Below are 21252 nucleotides of genomic sequence, written 5' to 3' on the forward strand. Positions count from 1 at the left end.
AGGAGGTGGGCAGCCCTGGGCCATCTCACAGCGTCGAGAGAAGGGTACGCACAGCATAGTAAGCTATTTTGAGGGACACGCCACATTCACGCAGTTTTCATTACAGCACACTGCTGTAACTGTCCCAGTATTGTTGTTCACCTCTAACTGTGCCTAATTTGTAAGTTAAGCTTTACCACAGGTGCGTGTGTACAGGAAAAAACACAGCACATACAGGGTTCCGAACTATCCGCAGTTTCAGGCTCCCACTCGGGGTCATGGAATGTGTCCCTCCACGAGTAAGGGGACCGCTGCACAATGCTCTGCTACAAACTCATGCAACCCCGGAAAATAAATAGAAGCCTTGGGGAACTAAGCCTATTTCGGCGAACCCATCTAACTCTCTAACTCTAACTCTAACACTCTCTCTCTCTCTCTCTCTCTCTCTCTCACACACACACACACACACACACAAAACCCCAGTGACTTTTCAAGGCCCTGCACGGCTAGTTGGCCACCTTGCTTATGAACACGCTGGTGATGCTTTCTGGGTTGTCCCCTTCTGGATTGGGAGGTCCGAGGAGCTGCTCTCCTTCCCCCTTCTCAAAGCTGTATAAGAAGGCAGGATTCAAGATATGCTGCAGAACCTACAAAAAAATGTACAGTCATGAAGGAGGAGGACAAAGCCAAAGCCATGCTCCGTATTTCACTAAAAGGTGGGCAGGCCCGCCACGCAGTCACACTGTAACCCCTGCAGCAGAACTCGGTCACGGGTGTAGCTGACAACCCCGACTTGTACTCAAATGGTCCACCGGAAAGGCAGGTTAAAAACTGAGGAAAAGAGACACCAGTTCGGTTTACTCTCCTCACTTCAAAACAAGTGATTTTCTAAGAACAAGGAAACTATACCTGAAACCTATATAATCTTCTGGGGTGTCGTCACCCCAATAACTTCCACTTAGAAAAAGGAAATACGAGGAAACTAACGTGCTGCTCTCCAGCACCAGCTTGCTGCTGGACGACCCCGTGTTTCCCGACAACAGCACGTCCCCCCACACCCTCCGCATTGCTGCCAGGTACCAGCACGGGTAGAGCGGAACACAGGCTCCAACACCCGCGGCTTCTGCCTGTGACAGTGGGACTGACCTTGGCTTTCAGTTCATCTCCAAAGTTGGGGTCACTGAAATCCACAAAGTAAAAAAACAGGGCACGCTTTTGAGCGATGCTGTAATTTTTGGGAATCTCTTCCTCCATGTATTCTTTTAGGAATGTCATGTTGCAGAGGAAGCGTCCAGTAAAGGCTCGGAGCAGCTGGAACAGCAACTCTATGTCTCCGTAGTTCCTCCTGGAGGGTGGAAGAGACAATAGGGCAAGCTGTGGCAACTTTCCCAATATGCATCACCTCTGCCTCGTCCAACCCACAACAGCTAAGCCGCAACCCATTCTCTCCACCACATGGCTCTGCACGTGCCCAGTAAACCACAGCTGCACTCAGGCCAGAGAAGACTGCGTACTGGACGAAATGGGTCACGTGATACAAACCCGAGAGGCGCACCCACTTGCAGTAATTCAGCAGACAGTAGGCCAGCAGCTTGGGCTCCTTCCAGTTTGTGGCAGCCATGTTCTCCTTCCGGTGTCTCTCTTGAAAGTTCTCACTGATCCACACGCGTTTCAGCTGGTTCACCAGAGAATGCTGATTGGCCAGCCAGGAGTCATTGTTTTTCACTATAATACTTATGATCTGTCAAAGAAGGTACAGTTAGGGTCCCAGCAGGGTTCTGTGTCTCAACTAAGCTCTTAAGCGTTCAGGTGTCTAATGAAGGGACGCTACCTTGACAGCCTGAAACTGGAGGTCCAGGCGCATGGTGCTGGTGCTGGGCGAGCCGGGGCGCACGGCAGGCTGAGTGCCGCCGGGCACCAGCAGAGCGATGAACCTGTTGGGGTTAGCTGCCAGCACGTCCCGCAGAGGTCTGGCGTCCTTGTGCTTTAAGAAACTCTAAAAACAAAGCAAGCCATTTTAAGCTAATAAAAAAAAAATCACAAAAGGTTTAGATGACGTAGTATCTTAAGGTTCTTTTAAATCTCTCTGGCAGGCTGGAAAAATAATAAGAAAAACACCGTGAACACTCTTTTTAAAAAATGCTTTTGAACCAGTAATCACACGTTATGATTCTGATTCTGATAATACCAGCAGCTCGTTCACTTGTTACCACCATCAGAACGTGCAGGGAGAGGTCCTTGGACTTGAACTCCTTACACGCACAACAGTGATGTTTCTAATCTGCAAACACAGGGTCTGGCAGAAGTGAGGCCTGCCTGAGGGGGGTTGGCCGGGTAATAATGTGGGTGTACTAGCTTACAGCTTTCATTTGAACGTGTCACCTAAAACGTCATCTGGTGTGCTCAAGTGTGGTACTGCTGTTACAGAACTGCACGCTCGTGACCTTGCACTACAAGATTCTGTAGTGGAGGGGGCATGACCAGCGCATTAGGGAAAAAGGAAGCCGGCCACCGAGCACTGAGATGTGAGCCTCAGGTGCAGGCCCCCCCCCACCCCCCCCACCCCCCCTCGGACGCCGCTGGCAGGTACGCTCTGCCCCGAGCCCCTACCATGAACATCCGGCTCCACTGCGGGTCGTTCAGCGTGGCCTCCATCATGAACAGCTCCACCGTCTGCGAGGGGTGCCGGGTCAGGAACCTGATCAGGGGCTCTCGGAAGGGGCTGCCGGCCTGGAGACACAGGGCGCAAACACAGGAGGAGTGTTCGCCTCCCTCCCTCCCTCCCTGGCTGGTCAGGTGCTAACACCACAAGCAACTCTCAGTCCCTGGCACCTTCATACTGTTAGACTGATCCGCCAAAAACACAACCAAGGGAAAGTACGACCAGCAACAGATGCAGAAGGCTCAGCGCTGACCCCGAGTCCAACCGTTACCTCGATCAACATGGCCCGCTCGGTTTTCATCACAACCTCCAGCAAAGGCTTGACCAGAGTCTGAGGGGCAGCGGGGATCAGATGAAAGAGGTTTATGATCGCCGAACAAATTTTCATTTCCTATTAAGAAAACCGCAAATTACAAAACGGGCCAATTAATTTCACTAGCTAGACACCCACATCACTACAGGCCCTCCTACAGTCTAGCTGCATTCGCAAGGCTGCCGCCAGAAGCAAAGAGGTAAAGTGTACACCGCACAACTCGCCAACCCTGCAGCACAGCTGTGGCCTAAGGAGCTAACTCCCCTCGGCCCGCAGACCCTCTCGAGGGGCGGGGAGCGGACTGGGCACACTGGAAGTGCCCTGACGGGGTGCAGGGCGGGCCCCTCAGGGAGGGGTGACCGTGAGAGTGGCGGGGTTCCCGGTTTTCTGTGGCGTCATGGGGTCTTCCCAATGTGCTAAGCTTGAAGGCAAAGGCTTATTTTGCCCTCAAAACTTAGCACAAAGTCCTCAAAAAATACTTAAGTATTTGCCCTGGAAATATCAATGTCAATAAATGACTGACTGTGATATTAATTATTTGTGAACCAAGCCTAAAAATAACAGCTGCTTTATTGAATCATATTGAAAAATGGAAAAACACCCAAGAACTTTGCACTTTTCGAATGTGCTGGTGGCTCAGCAGCGGGTCGCTGAGTGTAGTTCCCAGTCTCAGCCCCCAGGCTGCGTCTGCCCTGGAAGGGAATTCCCCATGACCACAGGGCCGGGAGGACGTCCTGGCGCACGCACGCCCAGGCAGAGTGCAGCAGGACGTCCTTCTCCCCGGGCTCGGTAAAATGGGGATGATAAACGACAGTCGTGACGGACCACAGCGTGTGGGGTTCGTCTCCAAAATCCTTTTTAAACCAAAAGGCAAAACGATGAGATGGGTAAGAGATGAGAGGAATCGGCCGGCCGTCACCTCCCCATGCCATCTCTGGGGTTCTGGTCTACAGCGTTTTCGGGCCCCTGGACAGAGGGAGGGAGCTCTATCTTGGAATCAGAGCACCGTTCCCAAGACGGTGCTCCTGGGTCAGAGGTTTTCGTTTTCAAAGCACTGTCACGAAATCACTTCGTTTGGCCTTCCCAAAACCACCCAAAGACAGAAATGACATATTATCGTCCCCATTTTACAGAGGAGGGAAACCTCGGAGTTTGACTGTGAAAGTCACAGTGTGGTGACCACATCGGGGTGCTGTGCGTGAACGAGATGCAGGGGACTTGTGCAGGTTCTAAAATCCAAGGCAGCCCGTCAGTGTAACTAACTAACTGTCCCCACTTCCTAGCAGGAATAATAGTCTTTGTGGAGTGTCCCCTCAGAGGTGTAAGATGTACAAGTTCATACGAACTATGACAGCAAAATCCAGGGAAATCTTAAATGTTGAGATACTGCAATTCTGACGTGTGGAGAGCCGAGAACTCAGTGTCAGACGCCCTGGAAGAGAACATGCGTGGCACCCGGGCGGTTCACAGCAACGGCACTAACACAGCTGTGTCACAGACAGACAGGAGGCTCACTGCACTCAAAGGCACAACGCACTGTCCACCACAGAACCACAAGTCACAGCAAAACCGAGTGCGGCCGCGGCCCTCCTGCACCTCCACTGGGGTCCTCACCTCCACCCCTTCCACGGCAGGCTGAACCAAAACAAAAATCACAGCATGAAAAAAGGCAACAGAAAGGCAAAAAAAGAAAAAGAAAAGATCAACTGTTCTTCACATTGCAAGTCACAAACTGACTTTTAATAGGTTGTTCTCACCTCGAACTGACAGAATGGAGACAAGGAGCATCTCCCGCACTCTGAAATGCTCTCCTGAGGATGGGGAGGAAAATCATCTTTTTTCTATTTATGTTATTTACATAAAAAATTCCCACAATAACTCACACACGGTAAGGGTTATTGGAGTAAACAAGACAGTACAGACACAATTATCAGAAAGCACACAATAATTAATAAATGCTCAACAGCAAAAAAAAAAGAAAGAAAGAAAGAAAAAGAAAAAGCACCTCCCCCCTTAGATGTCAAGCTCAGCCCCACTGCTGGTGTCGAATGGAGTGTATTCCTTCCACACGTCACACTCTAGAACAGAAATTTCAAAATTCTTGGGGGGTGGGGGGAGAGGCTGCAGAACCTCGTAGGCAAATACATTTAAATAACTGTTCTGTTTAGAGTGAATACTTCAAGCTTTTTTGTGAAATGCTAGGACACTTTTAAAAACCTCTATCCCAGCTAATGTCAAGAGCACCAGGGGGCTTAAGCCCCACCAATGAGGCATGTCTCAGGCCCCAACACTCAGAAGAGCCCACAGGCCACAGCTGGAGACCTGAGACACCTGAGCGCCCTGTCAAGTAGAGCTGTGTATGTGTGCAGGTGTGTGTGCATGTTGAGTGTGTGTGTATGCATGCTGGGGGTATGTTTTGTTGGGGTATGTGTGTGCATGTTGGATACATGTCACGTGTCGGCTGTGTCCATGTGTGTGCATGCTGAGAGTGTGCTGTGTGCTGTGCGTGTGTGCGCACATGTTGGGTGTGTCTCCCATGTTGGGGGGGTGCGTGCTGAGAGCATGCCATGTGTTGGGGCGTGCATGTATGCTAGGTGGGTGTGCGTGTGTGCGTACATGCTGAGGGTATGTCACGCGTTGGGAGTGCGTGCGTGCTGGGTGTGTGTGCAGAGACAGGGCATCACAGGTGGCCATGAGTTCTGCCCTGTAAGCCCAGTGCTACACGAGCAAGCCTTCCTGAACACGATGATGTGCAAATCTCCAATCATCAGGGGTGCCTGACGTTACAAACAGGTTTCTGTTTATTTTCAGACAACTGTTTAACGTGTCTTCAGTGGTTTCCCAATGAACCAGTATTATTTAGGAACTTGACCAACAAACAAACTGCTTTCCAAGCCCCACTCCCAATCCTGGACAGCATGCATGAAAAGTGACCAGGGCCCAGCAGGAACAGGAAGGCAAAGCTTGGCCCTGGACAGAGGCAGTGGAGCCATGGCCAAGTGGCCCAGGGACCCCACACACCCCGTCCTGGGTTCAGGACTGCGGCCTCCCTCACGCAGCCAGGCGTCCCCAAGCCACTCGAGGAATACACTCACGCGACCACCAGCATGCGTCTGTCAGCAGGAGCTCAAGGACGCCCTGTGCCCACCGCACGCCCCCTATGCCACTGCCCCCACCCGCGACCCCTGGAAAAACAAGGTGGTCTAAGGTAAGGCGTCCGTCTACCCACAGGTTTTCAGCTGTTCGCTCTGGAACTCCGTGTGTCCCAGACAGCTAACGGCCTACTGTAGAAGCAAATGTGAAATTTGGAGTGACGATGCCCATGGGGCGGAAGATCAGAAGGAAAAGCCCACACTTGTACCTCCTCCCAAGAGCTCAGGCTTTTTAAAATACACTCTGCTCTGCCCACCGAGACTCCCTGACTTTTTTCCCTGTTTACAGCAATAACAAACCTTCAAAGAGGTCACGGATGGTGACCTCTAAGTTAACCCTAAGTTAAAAATCCTGGTTTAGCTCTGCTCAGAGTTCACTCTTTAGAAGCAGCAAGAAACAAGACTTACATAAATAGAACACATGACATGAATGGTCGAAACAAAGCATAACAAAGCCAAAGTAAAAAACCAAGTCGGGATGGAACACGGCATCTGACAAACAGGCACAGCAAGACAAAAGCCACGTGGACTACGCCTCTGAAGAGCTCCAGGGGCCCCTCCCCAGGACACGGTGGCACCCAGCGACACGGGGGCCCAGGAAACACCACCTGACAGGACAGGCATCGACTTCAGAGATGTTTTCGAGGCACATTATCATATACAGGAAAAGTCGGAGTCAAAGCAGCAAGAACTGCTCGTCTTCAATAACCATCATCGAGTACAAAGACTTAAAGCGGTTTGCCCTCAAAACCACCACCGTGTTTTCACGTACTGGCCATTTGACTCTGGCAAACAATTGGGGTGGGGGATGTAGACCTAGAAAAATGAGTTATTTTTACGTAATTCTTTGTTTCGTTCTCCTAAAACAGCTGCTCGGTTATGAGGTGATGACGGAACGCGATGGAGAATAGCAGCTGAGAAGTCACCACCGTGCAAACAGCAGCTGCCAGAACGTCCAGAAAGTACGCTCCATACACTTTAAAGCAAAACTAGTGAAACGGAAACACCCAGAATCCTCATCAACAAAAATGTCACGTTAAAGTGAACAAATGGAGATTTTAAGGAGACATAAAAAGGACTGTTAAGAATCAAGAAAAAATTTTAAAATGCGATGCCCGTGAAACCTGTGCAGTGACTCAGTGGGCTGTGACCCGGCAAACTAGACCCTGGCCGGTGCCGCACCAGGCGGCCCTCCCAGCAGCCAGCGCGCCACTCACGTTTCCGTCGCTCCTCTGGCCCCCCTTGTGGGTGAGGACCACCACTTCCATCCACTTCCGCAGGTGTTGCTGTGGGGAGAAAAGACACCCTTAGACACGCTTCCTCGCAACAGGGGCATTTCAAGTCCCACATGCTGCTCCTCGGTGAAAACACGACGTCATCACCCATTTCCATCCAAGGCACTGTGCACACGGTGGCGTTCCCAGGCATGAGATAACCCAGCCAGCCACCGGGCGCCAGGACCACACAAAGGCTGAAAACGTTCCGCATCACCGCCGCCCCCTTCCGAAGCCGGGACTGGGCCACAGCTGCGCATTCACCGAGGGCGCCTGTGCCACTGTGACGGGAGCCCGAGTTAGCGGAGGGGGTGGGGGCGGGGGGCACACCGGCCAGGAGCACAGGGACCCAGGAGCACAGGGACGAGCGCTGCAGGCAGACAGAGCAGAGAGGAAGGAGGGGAGTGGGCCCTGAGGGGACAAGGGAGGGGCCGTGGAGAACGCACAGGACCCCACCTGGTCAGAGGCCCTGTACATGAGGGCAAGCGGGCTACAAGGCCCTTCTGTGCAGGACGCAGGCCATGGCTCTGCGCAGACTCTGCGGCCGCTGCCAGAGCAACAAGCCCCTGGGCCGGAAGCCACTGTGGCCTGACATGGGCGAGTGACGGTCTCCCACCCAGCCCACCCACGGTGACCAGCAAAACCAGGCAGACCAGCGCTCAGAGCCTGCAGCCAAAACCATGAGCATCCAGGTAACAGAAGTGTCTTCCTTCCCTACACCACGCTGATCAAACGCATTCTTCAAGGCGCTAACGCCCACAGGACAGCAACAAGTGGCTTAGAAAGGACTTCACGGCACAACAGGCTTGGGGACAGATGGTTTAAAGACATCTGAACACTTTTCTGTGAGCCTTTTGTGTAAGCTTCAAGAGGAATACAACAGTGAGTTGTGTTTCCCAAACTCAGCCAAGGTGGGTTTTTCAGAGAAAGCCTACTACTTGCAGGGCCAATGTTCCAAGAAACATACATCGAGAAACACTAAAACAACACATATTTCTTCAAGAAACTAAGTACGCTAAGCTAACTATGTTCTACCAGTAAAATTCCTTCACGGAAATCACCCGAATACATACTCCTAAAACCTCCCTCACGAGAATAGCTATTCTAGCAAAGACGCGAATGTAACCAAATTAAAGACACACACAGAGGCCGACAGACGTCTTCTGCTGTTAAGAGTCCCCACAGGAAAAGAGGAAAGCCAACTGGGGCACGGAACCCCTGTCCAGTTCAATAGAGACAGACCCAAAATGATTCACGACGGAAGAGACTTCCCAATTCACATTTTAAGAAAGGAAAATTCCCAGGTTGTTTCCACGAACACCCACTCTACATTTAAAGGTGTCTTACCTCTCAAAATTATGTTGAAGGCTTGAGCTGTTAACCTCAAAAGTGTATCATGAAGGAAAAGCAAAGGCTTAGCAACTGAGCGCGACTGAAAAGGCCATGACAAAGTAAGGGCAAGCGTGACCTTGACCCCTGCACCTGCAGAGCACAGAGCGCCGGGGCCCCGCTGGGGAGACCTGAGCCTCAAACACAAGACACACCAACATGGGCCCAGGTGGGCCCGGGCAAGAAGGTACCAGATGGAGCTGGCCAAACAAACAGCAACATCGACCATTCTTCACCCAAGTACATCAACATTCTCACCTTTCAGAGGATTTTCAACCGCTCGGGAAGCACCTATCCTGCCAGAGAAGGAAAAAAGTCCCCCAAACTCATGTAACTTCATTTTAGGGAAAAGTCTCCTGGTCTGAGAAACCACAGGCTCTAAGGCAGCCCTCAGCACGCGGTTCTAAAGAGATCAGCTAAAAAAGCTCACTGAAGGAATTGGTTCACAGCAGATCTAAAGGGTTTAGATTGGGGTAAGCAGCAAAAAAATTCCAAAAAAACCCAACAAAGTTGCCCCAGGCAGGCATGCAGAGACTGTGAGAAAGGGCAGGTCCAGAAGGAAGAGGCAAGTTTTGAAAAGGAGACAAATACAGAAGCAGGAGGACGCGGAGAAGACACGCACAAGCCTCACGTGTGAAAGCACCGCTGAAGTGGCGTCCTGCAGGACAACGCGTGTGCTTGTGCCCTGAGGGGGAGTGCTCACCGTCGCTTACTTGAACCACACTCGTAAGTGTGCGGGTGTAACTGGCAGGTATGCACGGGTATTACGCACCTTTGGAATCTCCAAGGGAAGGAGTCTTCCAATTTGGAAAATTCACTTGCATGAAAAAAACACTGCTTCCCAATTCCACTCTTCTTTTAGGGCACCACAACTTTTAGGGCCAATCCTAACACTGTCCACTCTAGGGTGCTCGGGTCACTCTTCATTTTTGAGGTGTCTACAGACTCAATGTAGCAATCTATCTGCTCACTCCTGCTTACAGCTGAGGGGAAGGTGTATCAAACCAAACCTAACCAAGAAACCCACCCACCTCTGGTGTCTCAAAATATCTACGTGGCCAAAGGCTACTCGTGAAAAATACATGCATACTGGCAGTAACATTCCATGAAATCCTAAGTTAGATCATTTGTAAGTGTTTACCAGCAGCAAAATCAAACACGTAAGAGAGTTAGTAGCTAAATCTCCTTCATCTGTTTACACGTCTAATTTAAACACAGCTGAACAGCCCAGACCAGCGCGGCTCAGTTGGCCGGGCATCATCCCACAAAGTGAAAGATCACCAGTTCAAGTCCCAGTCAGGGCACATGCCTGGGTGGCAGGCTGAGTCCCCAGTCAGGGTGTGTACAAGAGGCAACCAATTGATGTTTCTCTCTCACATCAATCTTTCTCTCCATCTCTTCCTCTCTCCCTTCCTCTCTCTTTAAAAAATAAACAAACAAAATCTTTATTACAAAAAATTTCCAAACAGGCCCTGGCTTATGTGGCTCAGTAGACTGAGTGTGGGCCTGTGAACCAAAGGGTCACTGGTTTGATTCCCAGTCAGGGCACATGCCTGGGTTACAGACCAGGTCCCCAGTAGGGGATGCACGAGAGGCAGCCACCCACTGATGTTTCTTTCCCTCTCTTTCTCCCTCCCTTCCCCATTCTCTAAAAATAAATAATTTTTAAAAAAATATTGCCAAACCAATTTTGCTTTTTTTCTCTTCTTTTCCCCAAACAGGTTTTACTTGCATCATCATTTCCTTGGTAATTCTTAGAACCCAAAGGACTTCTCGAAGCTCTTACAAGTGTCCCACTGCACCACTGTCTGCAGCAGCGGAAGGCTGGGGTCCGGGCAGCTGTCAGAGGGGTCAGAGAGGCGAGCAAGGGCCCATCCACGCAGCCAAGTGCCGTGTGGTCACAGCACAGAGTGAAGACGCCCCCCGGCGCTGACACGACACGGCGGGGGGTAAAGAGGGACGGTGAGCGCTGTGTGCATGCTACGCTTCCTTCTGTGGGAAGCAACAGGATACACACATGCCCCACTGCAAATATAAAGCACCTCTAGAAAAACACGCAGGACGCTGTTAACACTGGATGTCTCTGCAAAGGGGGGAGAGAGACTTTTCACAGCACACCCTTCTACACCCCTTGAATTTTAAACTGTGTAAATACAAGGTTTGTCCAGGAGAAGTCCAACCATTGTCAATATAATGAGAACAGTTTGCTCAACATCGACGTCACCTGGCAGCCAAGGAGAGTGGACTGGGATGGGCATGCATGAACAATGACGACCTCACTGTACTAGTCAGTGGGGGCGGTAGACGCTGCTGAGTGAACATGTGAACTGTGTGGCCATCGCATTCACAATGACTGAGCGAGTAGAGCAATGAATCTGCATCATATTTTGCATTAAGCTTGAACATTCCTCTGTGGAAACTGTTCAGATGATTCAGAAGGCTGCAGCTCTGGGCAACTGGTGACTGGCAGCTTCATCACAACAATGTACCCACTCATGCATCACATCTCATGCAGAGTTTTTTGACCAAACACCAAATCACCCAGGTGACTCAGCCCCCATACAGCCCAGATTTGGTGCCCTGTGACTTCTGGCTTTTCCCCAAACTAAAATCACCTTTGAGAGGGGAGAGATTTCAGATCATCAATGAGATTCAGGGAAATACGATGGGGCAGCTGATGGTGATTGGGAGACCTGTGTGAGGTCCCAAGGTGCCTACTGTGAAGGGGACTGAAGCGTCATTGTCCTGTGTTCAATGTTTCCTGTATCTTCTTCAATAAATATCTCTATTTTTCATATTACATGGCTGAATACCGACTGGACAGACGTCATACATCACTTATTTTTAGAAACACAAACTTTCGGGTTATCAGAGCGCGCTTATGTGTGTTGGGCTTACCATCATCTGATCGCAAAACTTATCATTGAAGGAGTTCGGGAAGAGCCTGGTAACGGAAGTCAGGCGGTTCACAACGTTCAGTGTCAGGCTTCGGTAGTCCCCCAGCATCATCAACAACGGTCGCATGTGTGTATGGATCTGATCGACTTCTATGGTAGCACCTTCCAAAAACTAGTGTAAAAGGAAGGTTACAAATGAAAATAGGTAACAGAATATACTTTGTAATAGAGCAGCACTCATCTACGCCTCTAGCAGCAAGGTTCTGTCCTTCTTGGGAAAGCGGAATGTTAAATATACACGTTCCCGAAGTTTATATGCCGTGAGGAAGCCCAGTCATCACTGGTATTCTAAAAGGTTCAGGATGACTATGGACCGGGTAGAGGTGTTATTACAATCACTGTATATTAACAGCCCCAGAGACTGCCAGGCACATGAGCTCCTGAGGCAGAGCTCTCACACACACACACACACACCCCTCACCTTTCTCATACAGGCTTCTCCGGCCTCCTGGAGCTCACTATTCGTGGAGTTGAGTGCTTTGAAGAGTGCGGCAATAATTTTCTCCCTGGACTGAGGGAGGTAATTGCAGGCAGCAAGCGCATCTTTAGGGAGAGAAATACACAGTCTCATTATTAACATGAACACCACAGGAACAAGTTCCTTGTCTAAAGACTTTTACCAAAAAAATATGCATCACTAAACCTCTTTCCTAGTATCTGACCTCGACAAAGACAAAAGAACGCATGATCTGCTCACGGTAGCTAAGGGTGAAGTCAATAGCCTGCCTGAAAGGCCACGGTGACCCTTCCACTGTTCCAACAGGAGGGAGGAAGGCTGACGAGGGAGCAAAGGGGTCCCCACTGACACTGCTGGCCCAGGACACCTGCATCCAGGGCGAGTGTGGCTGACCTATGGGCAGCCACGGGATGGACCCGTGCAAAGGACACAGCCCAGCACTCTGGCAATAAAAGGAAGAGACACTCACAGCCTGGCTTCCCTCCAACATTCATGTCCAGTCAGGCAGCCTCCTCCCAACTTGGGAGGTTAGGGCTTTGAAAATACAAATATTCCTAGGAAAGGGGACACCCTTCAATCCTGTTAGTTAAGAGATAATATTACACCAGGAGGGATGCCCACATTTGCTCATAGGAATGTATGAGGGGCACCCCAAAGGAAAGAAAACCTATCAGAAGAGTGAGAAGCTGGCAAACACCCCAGCTCTGCACCCCCACTCTGGCGCGCTGTGTCTTGATTCTCAAAGCCCCATCCTCGGGCTCAGGTGTTGCGGCCTCTGTCTCTCAGCTCCTCTGCCGCTAATTCAAGGGGTCTAAAGGTGGTTTACTAAGGGGACGAATATCCACAAAGCCAGACAGTCAACTGAAAAAATCTGCACTGGGATTTTCCAAAAGCAAGAGGGAAGGGACTGTTTCTAAGTACAAGGGTGAGTGCTGATCTAGTGTGTTTTTCTACACTTCGCACAACTCCTCTGCTCAGCACTGATGACTGACACCCATGAAAACCCAGAGATGGGAAGGCTCTCAGATGCCGCCCAGTCACCGCTGCGTCTGCACAGCCTGTGGCACATCGCACCTCGGAGTCGGAGAGAAGGGGCTCTGTGAGTGACACAGCAACTCTCTTACCCCAGGACATCAGGTGCATAAGAGCAGGATAAAGAGCGCATTACAGAGTGAGATCCGGCTCACGACAGGGTAGAACTAATTTAAACCCTAACCGTACATCAAAACCACTCATGTCTAGTTTGATAAATACAAACGTAATTTCTGATCCAACCTTAAAAACACAGAAGCCACAAACAAAACTAAACAACAAAGAGAGGCCTCTGTCCCCTTTCACTTGTGTCCCCAGCGCCTCCTTTCAGATTCACTCGACTTACTCAGGGCTGCGATGCGCAACGGCACGAGTGACGGGAGGCTTTTGTAACAGGGCAGCTTTGTCAGAGCTGAGTCTTCGGCCTCGCACAAATTCAAGAGCTGCAGAGGGTAAAGCACCGTAATTTAGCCCACTTTGCTGCAAAGACAAAGTAACCCTGCAAATGAAAGAACACAGCGATCTTCCACACACCCCACCACACACACAACAACTGACCAACGGACTCAAACCCTAAAGAATTTGTTTGCTTATTTATTTATTTTATGTAAAGTGCGTTTTCTGGTGTTTTTCTTAAAGATATCATTTATTCATTTTTAGAGAGAGGGGAAGAGAGGAGAAAGAGAGAGAGAGGAACATCAGTGTGTGGTTGCCTCTTGTACACCCCCCCTACTGGGGAGCTGGCCTGCAACCCAGGCACGGGCCCTGACTGGGAATCGAACTGGCCATCCTTTGGTTCACAGCCCGCGCTCAGTCCACTGAGCTACACCAGCCAGGGTTCAAACCCTAAAGAATTTTCATATGGAAGTGTGACTGAGCTTCCTTACTCTAAGCAAACCCAGTTGGCCTCACCGGTGGAGGGAGTCACTACACTTTCTCACCCACTGAGACCACGATGTTTCTCTTCACAGAGAGTCACTTCATCTCAGTGCAAATGCCAGGAGGGCAAGCACCTCCCCTCCTTGTTCAGAACTGGGCCAGTGCCGGGCTCGTGTACGTGCTCTAACTCAAATATCTGAGTGGTCATGTTTTTTTTAAGTACAGAGAAGCATAAAGAAGGAAGGTCAAAGTCTCTGGGAATGCTGTAACTCAGGCAGTCCAGTGGTGATGCTTCTCATGTTTTATATACATATTTATACAGCTAATATCTAAAATATAATACATGCTGTTTTACTATTGTTCCCTCATTTGAGTTACATCCTGGAAAAATGGTATAGTCTCCATTTTTTCCTTAGCAATTCCTACCCATCAATCTGAAGCAGCAGAAAAGGGTCTACAGTAAGAAGCACTTCGAGCCGCAACCCTGTCCCCTGCGCCAGGAACCGCCCTCTCCTCCCGCCCCTCACACAGGCCCATGTGCGCACGCATGCACGGTTGGGAACACCCACGCCTGTGTCTGGGTGGCCACACTATAAAGCCATGGTTCCCAGGACGGCCACACACCAGAGTCCCCTGGGAACCTTTCAGAAGGTCGATTCCCAGGCCTGACCCCAGATCTACTGAACCTGAATCACCAGAGAGAGGACTCAAGAGTCTCTATTTTTTAACAGGTCCCGTCACGTCTTGCTGCAGCTAGCACACTGCTGCACACTTAGAACACCAGCTGCGGTCCCCACGGCTTATCATTCAACACTGCCAGGCTCTGGTCTGGGGCTTGGTGAGAGGATTTCGACGCAGGTCAAAGTGCACACGCCTGCAGAAGCTGTCCTCCCACTTCCGGGGGTCCTGCTGGACTCTCAGTCAAGTCTCAGAAGTGACGCTCTTCCACAAGGGACGGAAGGTGTGAAAGGTCAAAACCAGACCACATGGTCAAATGACCCTGTGCCCAAGCAAACACACAGGACTTGAAAAGCCAAGAGGTAAGTTGCCGTAACTGGAAATTCAGACCACGTGCAGCTTAGGGCGGATTTGCTCCCTTAGGGCAAGGCCTCCAGGAGTGTGACTCACAAAAAACGCTAGGTTGGGACTGACTACCCGACCGGTCCTGTAGTCTCAGGATCTCAGGTTTAGTTTGTGTCACTGTCTGGTATCACCAGACACTGGCAAGATAACAGCGACAAACACCTGTGAGATGCCATCTGCCTCTGCCCGTCATCTTGAGGCACAGGGCAAGTCCAGTCCGCTGAACAACGTGAGAGGCCGGCGGGGCCAGGCTGCGATCGGGACACAGGCGCTAAAGCAGCCGTGGTGGCGCCCACCTCAGGGGATAACAAAGCCCCAGGCTCAGTGTCTGCACCTCCACAAAGTCAGAGCGGCAGGGGGCGTCTGTGTGAAGTGAGTGCTCGCCACTTGCTCTGTGCCGTCTCATTCTGGGCAGCAGCTGATGGGACCGGGACTAACACAGATGGAGGTCTTAGCTCCAGATTATGACCTGCAGGCCCCGGAGAGCAAGGCGCCCGGGAGAGGGCGTGCAGAGTTTGAAGGACACGGGACATCTATGTGCAGTAGCCATGCCCGCTTCTCCCCGATCCCAGATGTAAATGTATGAGGGCAGGACGCTGGCTGGGCTATGGCGGGTTACCTGTGGCACCTGCCAAGCCTTCTCTGAACGCTGCCTGACCAGTCTCCGCACACACAGACGGGTGCCCAGACACACGCCATCACCACCCACGCCATGCGCACCACCACCCCCCTACCTCTGTGTAGAACACCTTATGCTCCACCACGTTAAGGTCCATCGTGAAGAGCCTGGGCTGCAGCGTGGTGCAGAACGTGTTCCCCTCCATCAGGCCGATCTGCGCGTTGGCGGGCTGGTGTCTGAGCAAATGCTTCTTGGGTGGGACCATATCCTGGAGGACCTAGGACAGGCAAGGAGGAAGCACCACTGACCGCCTGCCCTTTGAAAAGCAAATGCCTCTCACCACAATAAGCTGAAACAATGACCTATTTAAGAACCCTAAGTGATGACAGGTTATGACAAATGTCTTTTAATTAGGTGACAGAGGATGCTTCACGTGCTAGCCCTGGGCCGTGAGTGTCCGACACATTCCATTCCTAAGGCTCCAGAGTAACCTGTGCTGAAGCAAACGCACGCCAGACTCCACTGTACGGGCCCAGGGTACCAGCCTGCTGTTCTCCTGTCACCGACAGTCACCGACACGGCCACCACTCTCACGCACACACGGTGCCTTTCACTACCTGAGGTCAGAAACAGCGTGTGGAAATAGTGCTGCGTGAACACCAAACTATAAATTACGCATCCTCTACACCTCAGGTTGGGAGGGAAGAAAGTCACCCCAGTTCCAGTGGCAGAAACCGCACCTCCTTGTGGGGCTCCATGATCACCGTCACACTTTTCCCCGTGACCTGGGCCAGCACCTGCAGGGAGTGCATGGCTTGTTTCCTCACGGTGGGATTGGGAGAGGTGACTTCTCGGACCAGGTCATGTGTCACGTGGTGGAAAGACTTCTCCTGAGCGGCCACAATCTCTTCCACTCGCTCCTCGTCTTTCAGAGGCGTCGCACACCTCATAAGAAGCTGCTCCAGGGTGGTCTTGGCCATGGCGACGGCCCCGTTGGAAACCTGCAGGCCAGGGATTTCTTAGATGGAAAAGGCCCAGGGCACCCACAGCCCCTGCACAACCGCCTACCACAAACACTCTCTTTGGGGGGGCAGGGGGAGGGCGACGCCCCTTGTGCCAGCTGATTCATTAAGACAATTTCATAACCTGCACCAGGCACTTCACCAGCTAAACCGCCTTCTCATACATAACTCCTGTTTGCCATTCAGAAGAGAATACAAACGCAGACGTGATCTCCATATTTACCGAACAGGTCCGCGGCAACGCCCGCCCCACTCTGTTTGTTTCACTACGGCTGAGCACAGGTTCCCGAAGAGGGCAGCTCTGCAGACATGTTTGGAGCGTGTGCACGCCTGAGCAGCAATGCTCCCCCACAGTGGTGGTCTGGCTTCGGACTGCTCCTCGTGAGAGCAGTTGGCTGACAGCCAGAGAAAGAAGCCAGAGGGTCCCAGTGTGCCCTTTCATTAAAGGTACTGTTCCGGAACGTAAGCTTTTAGGAGAGCAAATTCACAGAACCGGCTCACCCTAACTATCATTCTCTAGGCGAATCAGCTTCATGAGACAGCCTGGTGGGGCTGGGCACCGCGGCCACCTACCTCTCCGGTTAAGTCCATCATGACAAAGAGGAGCGCTTTGAGGAAGGTCTGCTGGTTCTGCAGAACCCAAGTGAGAGGCAGCCGCTCCATGAGGAACTTGATGGACACCACGCCGCCCAGCTTCGCGTACCAGGCCTGCTCGTAGCAGCACGCGCACAAGCGCTCCACGATGTAAGAGAACAGGGGCAGCTGGCACGCCTGCAGAGACACACACATGCACGCCTCCCTGTGTTACTGCAGGTCCCTCTCGGCACAGTCCCCCCCCCAATGAAAGAGCCCCCCAGCCCATCCTCACCCTCTCCTTCGAGCCAAGGATGATACTCGCAACATCAAATATCACAGCGAGAGCCACCTCCCCGATCTTGCAAAGTTCCTTTTCTTCGTATGCCATACAAATAGCTATGGCGTCGATGAGAACCAAGGGGTCCATTCCTTTGGACCCGTTTTCCTCACTGTGAAACATGGCTGTGCTGGGCTGGCTGCCCCCCTGGTAGCAAGGCAGCAGGAAAGGACCTGGAGGAGAGCGCAGGTTTGTGAGAGGCGAGCATGTGCACGCAATATTCTTGTCCCTCAAACTGCCAGAGGACCTCATTCCTTCCTTTGAGGCCAGGAACTCAACAGACCAACTTCTGCTGAACTGCAATTATTTGTAAACTAATAAGCAGGCTGATTCTCACTAAGGTAATTTTTCTGAATGTTTTCCATTATACTCCGTAATCTAAATGTATTATTTTCAGATTCTCGCAATCATGAATCAAAAATGTATTAATTTGAAATGAGACCCACAATCAGGTACCTTCTTTTCTAAAAAACCATTAAACAGGCCAAGGGGCAGAGCGCAGGAATGACTACGGGTTACCCTCTGGACATTCCTGACATAAAACAACAATAAAAAGCCCTGGCTGGTGTGGCTCAGTGGATTGAGCGCCGGCCTGCGAACCAAAGGGTCACCTGTTTGATTCTCAGTCAGGGCACATGCCTGGGTTGTGGGCCAGGTCCCCTGTAGGGTACACACAAGAGGCAACCACACATTGATCACACATTGTTCTCTCCCTCCCTCTCTCCCTCCCTTCCCCTCTTTAAAAATAAAATCTTTTAAAAAGTAACAATAAAAAGCAACAGCAACCAGCTACGATGCACAGCACACACCAAGAGACCAATCTGCCATCACTGTTATAATTTACGCCTCAAGGGTGCCCGGTACCAGCAAGAAGGGGGTTACCGAGAGGCTTACTGGTGTCCTGGGACACGGACGTTAACACAGAGGAAACTCTGAGAAACAATCCAGGTGCTAAACTGCACAGTGCTGACCGCCGAGGCCAAGGAGAGTTCACAGCAGAGCACCCCACGTCCCGCAGTGCCCCGAGAGCGCTACGCAACGTTCCCCAGCGCGAGGGCTCTGAGGTCATGGGCCAGAGCGGTGCGGCTCAAGCGTGTCCACCGACCAGTGCTGGTGGGGAGGAGCCGCAAACACTGGGCACTGGGCAGAGCCCCGACAGTCTTGCTGCTTTTTACAAAAGCAGTCTGCAGTGGGCTAGAAATACGACCAGAGACAAAAGCGGTCCTTCCCCACCACAGCCTGAGAACGCCTGCAGCAGAGGCCAGCAGAGCAGCCATTCCCGACGGGGAAAGGGCCTGGAGATCACCAGGAGCAGAGACAGGCGGCAAGGGAGCCTCAGAGGAGCTGGCAGAGCAGCAGAGGCAACGTGGAAAGCGACACCACGGGGGAGGGCAGCAATGAGTGTGGGCTGCAAACTGCCTCCGTCTTACGCACCCCGGTTTTCATAGTAGCACCCATCACTGAAACACCAACGATCTTTTTCAACGTAACGAAGCAGAAAATCAGAAAAAAGAGGCCAAAACTCTATCGGCCAAACTCAGCTTCTCTGAACCACCACCATGTCCTGACCCAGTTTTTGAGGCGCTACGAAGAAGCCGCTGCCTCGGCCCCACTCACCACACTGCTGGGCGACGGCCACCATGGTGTAGTGGCGGATCAGGCTGGCCACGAAGGGCAGGGCACTGGGCCGGAGATCTTTAATGACTGCGGACATGAAGGCCCCAGTCAAAGCCTGCTCGAAGGTCTTGCGAGCCGGAGTGTCCTGTGCTTTATAGCGATGCGATATGATGACGTTAGGTATGGTCTTCTCTGTGAAGCTGGAGGACAGAACCAATCCGGTGTTACACCCCGCAGTCCTGGGCCCCCACTATGACTTGTTCACTTTTGACCTGTCCTCCCCCACTTTAGTTCAGGAAGGCCCGAGAGAGTCAGTCCCTCTACTCTGCCTCCAGCAGCACTGGGGCGCAGACACAGTGCCATCATCACGAACATGCGCAGCCCACGGTCCACCTGGTGTGAGCGCAGCAGCAACTCACAGGCGCGCTATGGAATGGCAGCAGACTCGGTGTTTCTGTGGTTCAAATTTTAGGTTGGTGTTTGAATTTGATCTTTCCCGATTAAATAAGCCAAATTTGAGGAAGTAACATGATCACATAGGGACCAAAAAAGCTGTTACTTAAAGGCAGCTACACATCTGTTACACGTTAAAAATGCAGCCACAGGTGCTGAGTCAAACTGTGCAGCTCACTGACGAAAAGCACGCACTGCAAATCAATCATGTGAAATGAACTAGAACCCAGGCAGGCAGAGTCAGGCAAGCAGACATCAAACACAAGGATAAGAAATAGTCAGCAGTATTTTAAAAATTCTTCGTTTCTTTGAGATCTGAACAGCTCCAGCTAACAGAACTTCTTCCTAGGACAAGAAATCGCCTCTCATTTTTCCTACTAACTCTCTGGTTCTGCCTCTGAAGCCCTAAGGCCCTTCGTTACCACCTATAGCAGCTTCAAACAGAGTGGAGTCTTCTCAGGTCCTTCCCAGCTCATCACAATGCTCCTTAAAATGACAGTGGGGTCGAGGTGCCCAGTACAGACACCTGACCCCCAGTATCCTCCCCACCCTGCTCTTCCCCAAAGACCCCAATGCCCCAGAAAGTGGCGACTTCGGCTGAGAGCCCAGAAACCTGCAGTCAGCCGGACTAAGTCAGTTTGTTACATCCTTCCTTCCATCCCGTCACGCTCAGAGCAAAACCCAAGGTCCTCACTGAGTCCTCCTGGGCCCTCCCAGCCCTGCCCCCCGCCCCTCTGCCTCTCAGCCAGTGCACCCCTGCACCCCTGCTCTGTGGGGCGCCTCTGCTCTTGCATCCCCACTTCCTCCTTCAGACCACACGGTGACCTTGGCAGGGGCCCTCACTGATTAAATCTGAACAATCTGGCAATCAAAATAAATGATGAACGGTCAGACATTAAATAAAGTAAGCATCCACGAGCCTGGACTGCTATAAACAAGTATTAGAGGAGGAAATGCTCTTCCCTACTTCACAAAAAATGGAAACTGAGTATAGGAAATCAGCATCTGGTATCTGCACAGCAATGAAAAGGAGGGAACCCCTGACACACTGAGCGTTACAGGTGAGTACCAGAGGCACCAGGTGAAAGCAGCCAGACACGAGCGGCCACACAGTGTACAGGTCCATCCATACAGTGTCCAGAAGGGGCGGACTTACGGAGACAGGCAGTAGGTCACTGGTTGCGTGGGGCTAGGAAGGGGGTGCACTGTAAATGGGCACTGAGGAATCCTACCAGGGGAATGAAAATGTTCTCGTTCTGATTTATATTGCAACACTCTACTAAAATCATTGAATTGTAACACTTAGATGAATCTTACATATATAAAATATACCTCAAAAAAGCTGTTAGAAAGAAAATCTTTTTGTAATCATCATGCCAATACTTGAATCAGGAAAGCATCATCAATGAATGTTGTAACTGGCAAATAACACTCTGATGACAAGCAGGGTA

At 51.3% G+C, this 21252-nt stretch overlaps 1 protein-coding gene across 7 annotated transcripts in view; it reads right to left on the reverse strand.

Annotated features, from left to right (window-relative positions):
- The window catches only part of TRRAP (transformation/transcription domain associated protein), a 115287-nt gene that overhangs the window by 54140 nt on the left and 39895 nt on the right, over window positions 1-21252 (reverse strand). For 5 of the 7 annotated variants that reach the window (XM_053912291.1, XM_053912290.1, XM_053912293.1 and 2 more), the window contains exons 23-37: window positions 19349-19548; window positions 17687-17904; window positions 17392-17589; window positions 16537-16797; window positions 15912-16073; window positions 13562-13658; window positions 12148-12269; window positions 11668-11838; window positions 7324-7392; window positions 2913-3032; window positions 2590-2709; window positions 1811-1975; window positions 1539-1720; window positions 1126-1324; window positions 498-626 (exon numbers count right to left, since the gene is read on the reverse strand). In XM_053912291.1, the coding sequence (XP_053768266.1) occupies window positions 498-626; window positions 1126-1324; window positions 1539-1720; window positions 1811-1975; window positions 2590-2709; window positions 2913-3032; window positions 7324-7392; window positions 11668-11838; window positions 12148-12269; window positions 13562-13658; window positions 15912-16073; window positions 16537-16797; window positions 17392-17589; window positions 17687-17904; window positions 19349-19548 (2413 nt within the window). Of the gene's footprint in view, window positions 1-497; window positions 627-1125; window positions 1325-1538; window positions 1721-1810; window positions 1976-2589; window positions 2710-2912; window positions 3033-4568; window positions 4590-4711; window positions 4766-7323; window positions 7393-11667; window positions 11839-12147; window positions 12270-13561; window positions 13659-15911; window positions 16074-16536; window positions 16798-17391; window positions 17590-17686; window positions 17905-19348; window positions 19549-21252 lie in introns of all 7 variants that reach the window. The other 2 variants (XM_053912294.1, XM_053912292.1) reach the window with 2 other exon arrangements.

Source organism: Desmodus rotundus, chromosome 10, assembly GCF_022682495.2.
Source record: "Desmodus rotundus isolate HL8 chromosome 10, HLdesRot8A.1, whole genome shotgun sequence".
NCBI lineage: Eukaryota > Metazoa > Chordata > Mammalia > Chiroptera > Phyllostomidae > Desmodus > Desmodus rotundus.